The sequence below is a fragment of the Homalodisca vitripennis genome, chromosome 1 (genome assembly GCF_021130785.1).
Source record: "Homalodisca vitripennis isolate AUS2020 chromosome 1, UT_GWSS_2.1, whole genome shotgun sequence".
In the NCBI taxonomy this organism is placed as follows: Eukaryota; Metazoa; Arthropoda; class Insecta; order Hemiptera; family Cicadellidae; genus Homalodisca; species Homalodisca vitripennis.
The window spans coordinates 116,528,972-116,538,953 of NC_060207.1; the positions used below are offsets into that span (position 1 = coordinate 116,528,972).

Genomic DNA, 9,982 nt, shown 5'->3' on the forward strand with positions numbered 1-9,982 from the left:
TAACCCCAAAAATGAAAGTCACAAGTTGTTAAGTCACACGACCTTGGTGGCCATTGATGGTCGGAATTACAAGAAATGACGCGATCCTGAAAGCGGTCACGGAGCAACACAATTGTTTTACGGGCAGTGTGGCAGGTGGCACCATCCTGCTGAAACCACAACTGGTCAATGTCTATGTTATCCAAATGAGGCCACAAAAACTCCCTAATCATCGTACGGTATCAGTATTCATTCACTGTCACAGCTTGCCCTTCCTGATCTTCTAAAAAATAAGGCCCGACCAAAAGCCGCACCAAACTGTCACTCGTTGTGGATACATTTCCCTTTCGTTAATCATGCGAGGGTTTCCTGAACCCCAGATACGGCAGTTCTGTTTATTAACAAATCCATTCAATTGGAAGTGCTGAATTGAACAAATCCATCACTGAATTGCATATTGTTGAGAACGGCAACGTATTGATTTCGCTGGGCTAACAGCCACACTGTCACGAACCACCTCAATGTTTTGTTCAGTTCGGGCACGACGACAACGTCCAGAACTTATGAGGTTGACTGTTGAACCCGTTTCTTGAAACTTTTTCATGAGTCTGCGAACTGTTGATTCATTCGGTGCTTCATTATGTCCTAGGGTATCGCGAAGTCGCCTAACAGTAGCCGCATAACTCTCTCCTCTCTGATAAAACGTTTTCACTATTAACACTCGTTGCGCACAAGTAAACTTCTCCATGGTTAGACACAGAATGCACTAATGAGAGAAATATCAGCTGCGTCAACAATCGGAATGTAGTCAGAAATAGAATCAAGGTCAAACATTGTTGCCAACCGATAAAATAAAATTTACCGGTCTTTTCAAAACCGGCGCTCTTTTTGAATCACCCATTAGTTGACAGTTAATGACAATAGTTTAAGTTGTAACCTGTCACTGAACTGGATGTTAAGAGAAAAATTAGAGGGAGTGTTATTGCTGTTATGATACTGTTTATCAAGATAGATATTTATGATAGGTGAAACCACGTGTGTAGTCAAATTGTATTTCAAATTGATTAGAAAATAATGTAAAGGTATTTATGTAGTAGAATATTTTTAATCTCAGTTATAATTATCAAAGCGTTCCGGAATGTAGTGTGAACTAAATTGTATTTTTATGAAATCAGCGTAGAAGGAAATAAACTATATAGGTAAGATCTGGCGGGACAGAATGCTTGGAACTGGAATCGTCTCAAGGCACTAGTTCTGAGCCGGAACGCTCCGTTTGTAATGGTTCCAGTTCTGGAACAGTCCGATACATCTCATACATCTCTATCAACCACTAATTGCATCTTGTTCAAATCTGTCTCAAAGAAACAGCCTATGTAATTATACTTATTTAACATTTTGTTTTTAAATAATATTGTATACTTCATCGCAGTTAATTGAAACATACCCCAGTGAAAACAGTTCATAACATTGTAACAATATTTTAGTATAATGGTTTTAAGTTATTAACTAAATGTGTATAAGTTCTTATTAATCTTAATTAAGTTTTATTTATTTATTTATTTCATAGTTATTAAGTTTGATGAATAACTATGAAAATTCATAAACAGGCTATGATCATCTCTGCTAATTATATCTGCAGACTATTGTATATAAGTAAAAAAACATCACCAGTAAATAATATTACTTTATTAGATTTTTTTTATAAAACCTTAATTTCTCCTAAAATTGTGAAAGATACAACATAGGATTTCTGTAACTAATTGATTTAATATCCTAAAGAAGGCTTTTAAATTCAGCACAGTGACATTGGGAAGTATTTAGATCAACGTTAATTATTCTTTATTAGTCTATATTTTGTATTTAGTACTATTTAACTCTTAATTTCAATAACAGACTGAAATTGGCCTATTTTTTGACAATTGTATTGGCTAATGCAGTCTAAAAATAGTATACTGTAATTGATAATGTGCTATCATAACAGTTTTGCTACTAACAACTTGTACCCACACAAGAAATGCCTAATATAAGTTTGGATGTGTGTAGGCAGGACATGATAGACCTGTACAATCAAGACTCATCTATATTTGTGTTCCTGCTGTCAACCAAAGCTGGGGGTATCGGTATCAATCTAACAGCAGCTGACACAGTCATCATACATGACGTGGACTTCAACCCTTACAACGACAAGCAGGCAGAGGACAGATGCCACCGCATGGGCCAGACCAGGTACTCTCATCTACATTTAGTGGTTTTAAAAATGTGATTTTATAATTCTGTGTGGTTGGAGATGTCATAGTCAGTAGGTCTATAATCTTTTCTTTCAAAATGTTGGTGTTGGATAAATAATATTATTTTTACAGATATTTATAAGTAATAAGTAAAATATTTTGGGTCTGCAATTCTAAATTGAAAAGTGTATCAAACACAATGGTAAAAATCCTGCTAGATGAGGCTACAAAATTTACTTATTGTTTCAACACTTTTGAAATAAATGACTATAAAATAGTCAAAAACAATAATTTTTTTCTTTTTTTTGTAATGTTGCAAGGTCTTTTAAAGTGCAACTTCTGGTTGGTTCTAAAAAATCTATAGCATAAGGCCTGTTTAATAAATATGTGAACTAAGAATATACAAAACTTTGTATTACATAATGTTGATTTCTTTCTAAATAATCTCCTTTTGTAGCTATGCATAAATCCTATATTTTTAATTGTTCAAAGCAACCCAGTGATTTTCTCCTTTTGTAGCTATGCATAAATCCTATATTTTTAATTGTTCAAAGCAACCCAGTGATTTTTGGCAGTTAGGATTTTTAGTTTCCACACAATTTCTTGTTTTATCGTTTATACATCTTCTCAGTAATGTTCCTTTATCACCATTTTGCATTTTGGAAAAAGGAAAAATGGCTCTTGGTGAGTTCTCATGAAAAAGGGGCTGTGATTTTTATATGGGTTTCTAGAACATATGTTTTTAATCTGACACAACAATTTCTAACTACTTCTAATTATGATAACAAAATATTATAATATAAACATAATATATTTTATATAGGAAACATTTATACAACTACAAAAAATATGAAGTGAACCAAAAATAGCTGGACATACATTCAGCAGATGCATAGCATTGCACAATTATGAATGTAGAATACTATTTATAAAAGCATGATAACTTGTTGATTAGGCTTTCTGTCTACAGTTTTTCTCAAATAAAATGCAACTAAAACACCTTTTAGCCATCCGTAATTTGTGTACTACTGATCAGCGATTGTCCTCAAATAGACTCAGTAGACTCGCGAACAAGCATAACAATATATACATATATATATATATATATAAAGTACAAACTGCAAGCAAAATATTATTTACAAAACTATAGTTATTAATTAGGTTTGATATAAACGAGGTTTCAATCACGAAGTACAATAAAAACAGTTTTTGCGATCGGTAATTTTCGTAATGCCGTTTAGCTGTCTTTCATGAATAAACGCAAAAGACTCACAACACTATAAACATGGAAAACAACTAATTAGCAAGTAACATATTTTATACTTAATTATGATAATTTGTTAATTAGGATATTTATTTACGGGTTATCATACATGAAGTACAACAAAAGTACGTTAAAGTACTACCAATCAGTGTTCATCTGCAAAACAGATGCAGTAGACTCATGGCAATGCACAAAAACAAATATACTAACTTCTAATACAATACTGACTTCAAGGAAAATATTATTTGCAAAACAACAATTTAATTAGGTTGTTTATTTATGGGATTTCAAATACAAAAGTACAAGAAGACACACGTTTTTGCAATCGCTAATTTACGTAATGTCAATCAGCTGTCACCTGCAGTGCCGCGCTTACATAAATTTGTAAATTACTAACTGCTAGCAAAATATTATTTAGAAAAGTACGATTATTATCTCAGTGGACATGTACAAGGTGAGGCTAATTTTTCTTTTACTCTATGACATAGTTTAGAAAGTACATCAAGGGAGTAATATTGATTAATTGTTTGACCTTCAGGAACCCAGTGAATGTACACAATCCCATGGTTATTAAAAAAAACAATCATTTCTTTAAATTTTTATTTGCTCATGCAAGCTTTTTTGGCTCTTGGTAAAGTTGGGCTGTTCCAGTGTGTGAACTAGCACTTATTTTCTGGATCATAAATAAAAGCCATGTTTCATTATATGTTATATTGGTTTCCAAAAAATTTGGGTAATTTTCAATCACGTTCAAAGTGTCAGTACAAACGTTTTTGCGAGCTTCTTGTTGTTCAAATGTTAGAATTTTAGCAACCATTTTAGCGCATACTTATTGTTTGTTAAAATTGTCAACGTTTCTGTGCCATCTTTTAAACGCTTAAACTTTCAAAAACACATGCCTGCAACAAACAGTCAATGCCATACACTTCTTTCAGTAAATTATAAGTTTCAGTAGCAGTTTTTTCAAGTTTAAAGTGAAATTTCACAATAATTCGTTGCTCTACTATTGCACTATAACATTATCTGGCAAAACAACAGTAACATGAACATGGACTCTGACTAACTGTGTTGTTTACAGAAGCGAGACTAGCTGCATAGTAGAGAGAAAGGTTCACACTAGTAAATAGCTGTTGATTAATGGCGGTTGACGCATGCCTCCTTGATCCGCTGTAGCGTCAGTACAGCAATAGCCACACACTTCGTAATTACGGTTTTGAAAATTCAAAGTACAGCAAGCGATCAGTAATGTATGCACTGTTGATCAGTCTACGATTAGGGCTAGATCGGGACTGTATGGAGGATGGTCCAATTATTCCCAGCCGAATGAAATGATGAGCTCTTGCGTTCGATTTACTGAATGTGGACGAGTAATACTTGTGGAGCAAAACGATGCATGCACTCAGCTGCCACTCCTTTTGTTTTGAATTGCGCGGTGCAGTGTTTTTAAAGTTTCACAGTACGCGGCTGCATTAATTGTTTCACCGCGAGGCAGAAAATTGACAACAACACACCCTGTCTGTCCCAAAAGACAGTGCACATGATTTTCTAGGCAGAAATTGTTTGCTTGAATTTGACTTTCCTAGGGGATGTTGAATGCCGCCATTCCATTGACTGTTGTTTTGATTCTGGTGTAACGTAGGCTACCCACGTTTCATCGCCTGTAACATATGGCTTAAAAAATCATCGTCCTTGTTACTGTAGCGCTCGAGAAAGCTCAATGCACTGCCCAATCATTTGGTTTTGTGCTCATCATTCAACATTTTCGGTACCCACCGTGAACACAGTTTCCGATAATTTAAACGTTCGGACACAATACGTAAAGAACACTTATTGATACAGCAGGAAATTGTTCAGCTAAGGACGAAATTGTGAACCGTCTGTACTCTTTCACTTTACAGTCCACTTTTTGAATGAGATCATCGGTAATGACTGAAGGTCGCCCACTTCGTTCCTCATCATGAACGTTTGTGCGGCCTTCTTTGAAGGCCCTAACCCGCACCATTCCTTCACTCATAATGTTTTCACCATAAACTTCACTGATTTGACGATGAATTTCATTTGCTTTTAAGCCTTTAGCACAGAGAAAACGAATCACAGCACGCACTTCACAGTAGGCGGGATTCTCGATAGTCAGCGGCATTTTAAAATCACGTAAACAAACAAAGACTCGATAAAACGGCGTCGTAATGGCGTCTGTGGTTTCCCAACTGATGTAGCTACACTACGCACATGCGCTAAATGGCAACTGCAGCACTGCGGCGGCATAATTTAAAATTGGTACTTAACTTTAAAAACATGCCTCGTATGTAAATGTTCTTGAAAATTGATACACCTCCTTAACAAGTAAAACTTTTTAATAGCTACCTATTCTAAGTTTGTATGTTAACATGCTCTCATTGTTGATGGATTTAACTCTTTTGTATAGGCCAGTACAAATAATGCGGTTCGTCAGTAAAGACACAATAGAAGAAGCAATTTTGAGAATTGCACAAGAAAAACTTCATTTAGAGAAAGAAGTCACATCTTATAAAGGTGAGCTTATTTAATTTTTACCAAGTGTTTGTTATGAATATCTTTGTTTAAAGTTATTAATAACAATGGATACTTTTAAAAAGTAACAGGTTTTCGTACATTTTCCTTCATAAATGTTACAAAAATAGAACACTACGTTCAATCAATCCTCTTCTTCAGATGTCAATAAAACTTAAAAGATGAGGTGTTAAGTACAGGATACAGGAATATTAAAAATCATTAATATGTGGTGATGAACTCGCCAGAATCATGCTTAACAATAGAATACGTTTTAAGTTAACAAACTTTCCTGAAGGTCCAGTGTGACTAGAGCAAGTACCAACCATGTCACTGCACAGAACAAGTACAGTGAACAACACATCTGCACCTACCTGCGACGATGAAAGATTAAGGATACATCACCTTGGTAGCATAATTAGTCATCAGAAACAAAAAGGGGGCAGGATAGCGATGGTTGAGAAAGCCACCGCTACCAGGTTTCCTTGTTAATTGTTTTATCACTATTGGTAGCCAATGTAACCTAACTTCAAAAGGGTTGATTTACTAACAAATGGTGATGGTATTTCCAATGATGATATTCAGACCAGCAATGTTGTGCAATTAACATGTTCAACTAACCCTTTTCTTGTATTGAGTTTATGTTCTTTAACTTTTACATTTAGTGATCTTTTTTTTATTTTTGTGAGATTTATGATGAAAAATGCCCTGAAAAACCTGATATCCTTGCAATATTAAATGTAATTTTTATGTTCAGTGCAAACCAATTGGGCTGTGACAAGTTGAACACCATTTAATGAATTGTATCTGGCCTGTTTTTCTAAAATTTGTTACTACAATAACTGATGAATATAAATCTGTAGTACTCAGTGCTAGTACTGGCTGTTTTTCCAGTTAGATTACTATGTTGAATTCTACAGCTAAGGCCATGATGTCGTTAACATATCATAATGATTTTGTTACACACTGAATACTTTACTAATACAAAAAACTATGAACAATAAATAAATTTGTCATTTTTTAATTTATCTAACCAGTAATTATGAATATTTTTACTTTAGATACTTATTAAACTGTTTGATTTATAAAACAATATAAGTTATTTAATAACAATCAAATCTTTGTTACAATTACTTTTTTCAACATCCTTTTTTACATAATATAAGACTACTCATGAGTTTAAAAACTATGATAATATGCTAAAATATGCTAATATAGTAGTTTGATCTTTTCGCCATTATAATCATTGACTCAATAAGTTAATTGGTTATGTGCAGATGATGAAGTAACTGAAAACATTAATGTGGCCCAACTGCTGCGGGATTGTCTCGGCATCTCAGAGGCTTCTTGATCTCGGCTCTGCTAGCCCTCGGCTAGCTGCTCTGTGATAACATTATCATGACACTTACGGTGCTTATTGTTGAGTGTTTCCTGTAATTTTAAAGTCCCTGTGTAAACCATTATTTATTGTTATGCATAATTTAGTGAATGTTCTGTTCAATTTGAAATCTTTTGTGATTGTGTAGCACAGGTTAGTGACTGAATGTACCTTTTTCGTTAATGCTGTCGAGTAATAGCTTCTAATTAACTAATAGTACTAGTTGTTTTGTACAGTTTATTTTTTTAGAAATTTTATATTTTAAGTGATTTGTAATATTTGTAAAACAACACTCGAGTGTAAACACTCATATTTAACAATTTGAAATTGACAAGTATCTCAGTAATGTCACAATATTGCTATTTTAGTTTGACAAACATTTTATACACATATACTTTTAAATATATATTTTCAATAGTTCCATAGTTAAAGGTAGCAGATTTACTGTAGTAGCTCCTCAAAGTTTGTACAAACAGAGATCTTGTAATGGAATAAAATAATAATTGGAAGTATTTATTAAGTTTTGTATTAATTACTAGTTTATTTCCTCTTTGTATCCTATTAAAATAAATTATATATTTATAATTAAATACAAAAGAATGATACTTATTATATAGTTTTTTTCAATTTAGCAAACTTAACAAAACATAATCAATTAACGTTAATATTTATTTCAAGCATTTCTTAAAAAGTGTAAACAAAATCTTTTTTAAATAAATTTCTGCCATTTAACATTTCCAAACAGGCAGAACTCAATGGTTAATAAATTGTGGATTACAATGTATGAGCCATTTGGCACAGGTGTTTCGGGTACATGCAGAGACAATGACTACTTTAATCATTAATAATTCTTTAATCTATTATTCATGCACAATAATAATAAACTGTCCAGAGTACAATAACTATTGAAAAAACAAAATCTTGATTTATGTGTTGTAGTAGCCAACAGTTTCAAGGTATAAACCCATACAATAGGAGGTGTAAAGTTTGCCAGAAGAACTTCACACTTGTTAAATAAATTAACAGGACAAATTGTAAGTATTCTAAGAACATGAATATATAGCTAAGGGGATAATTTGTTACATCTACCAGTAGTTAATTTTGACTAGTGTAAAAACTTGTCTTCCATTACTTTTAATGGACCTTAGTATTAAACAATAACAATATTTAAATGGATTGTAAATTTACTTGCGTATAAATCATTTTTAGTTATAATTCACTATGAAACATATGCACACTGTTTATTTATGGACAAAAAGATATTATAGACTTCACATTACTGTTAGACTAGGTTGCATAATTGAGATTGTTATTCTATAGATTTTAAGTCTCATTCTTTCAAAACTTAATATTTGTATGATCCAGGTAATTTGTTTCTGTAAATAGCTACGTTTTGTTCAGATTTTAATCCTAACACATGTTTTTGCTAAGAAATAGTGTTTGAGATTCCAAAATAATAATTCACATTAATATTGATATTACAAATATAAAGATTTTCCTACTCTATCTGCCTTGTACTCTGTAATGATATGAGCCAGACATATTTCCATTGGAAAAAAATAGTAGTTTTATTGGAAATTTTCCTTGGCCATCATAACTTCCCAAAAAGTAAAAATTGTTGGAATTTATTAAAATCCAGATTTTTTAAACATTTTAATGCTTGTTTAAGATTTAGATGCCTTAAGCATTATCTATTTCAGCAAAACTTAACCTGTGTATCTGTAAATTATTATATAGGGAGATATTATAGGATTTTATATACCTATGATACCTTAATAAAATGTACAATTATTCCCCTTAAAAACAAACCTACAAAAATAGAATGTACTACTAGTATGTTGCATTGATCATCTCCTTTGTTCATCATGATCAGACATTTTAGTTTGCCAAATGGTTAACACTTGTTTAGATGTAATGATTGGAATTGTGAAAATGATCAAACTTGGTCCATTTTGCAATATTTGATGATATCTCTTCAGAAAAAGACTCAGAGTTTACAGTAAAATAAAGTGGTGATACAAACATTAGCTGTCATTGTAGATGCTAAGCTAGAACCAAGCATGAATGTAAGACTCCTTGATGACAAGGTTTTGTGGGTCAGAATTGAGAAAATGATGTTTTGATGAATGTTCCAATGAATCTCAAGGTCACAGAATTGTGAGAAAGTTGGATGATTTGGAGAAGAATATGGTCCAAAATCTAATGTCTTCACTTTTTCAAAAGGATGAAGGAACAGAGATCACAAGTATATTTAAGGAGAGAAAAGATTTTGTTATGGCCTTGGCAGCTTTTTCACTAGTTGCAAAAATCCAACATAATCTGGTGACCTGGGTGACCTCCATGACTGATCTATTTATTTGGAAACTTGACTCAGTAGGTGGAAACAATATTTGATGGCGATCGGCCATTATGTTGGAAGTACAGCTGGCATCGCGCGTTGCAAGAGAAATATCTACAGGTAATTCCAGAAGAAACTGATTTTTTGAAGAAAATGTAAGTATGTTTGATCTGTTAAGTGCTTTTGAAAAATAAATCGTCCATCAGTGGATCATGAATACTACCACACCTTAATGCTACAAAGATGTTGAAAGTTAAATTCAATTT

At 32.8% G+C, this 9,982-nt stretch overlaps 1 protein-coding gene across 4 annotated transcripts in view; it reads left to right on the forward strand.

Annotated features, from left to right (window-relative positions):
* LOC124369852 (SWI/SNF-related matrix-associated actin-dependent regulator of chromatin subfamily A containing DEAD/H box 1 homolog) overlaps window positions 1-7,894 on the forward strand; it is a 69,771-nt gene extending 61,877 nt beyond the window's left edge. For all 4 annotated transcript variants that reach the window (XM_046827995.1, XM_046827984.1, XM_046828004.1 and 1 more), the window contains exons 17-19: window positions 2,023-2,205; window positions 5,897-6,003; window positions 7,278-7,894. In XM_046827995.1, the coding sequence (XP_046683951.1) occupies window positions 2,023-2,205; window positions 5,897-6,003; window positions 7,278-7,351 (364 nt within the window). In that variant the 3' untranslated portion in view covers window positions 7,352-7,894. The remainder of the gene's footprint in view (window positions 1-2,022; window positions 2,206-5,896; window positions 6,004-7,277) is intronic.
* The last annotated feature ends 2,088 nt before the right edge of the window (window positions 7,895-9,982 follow it).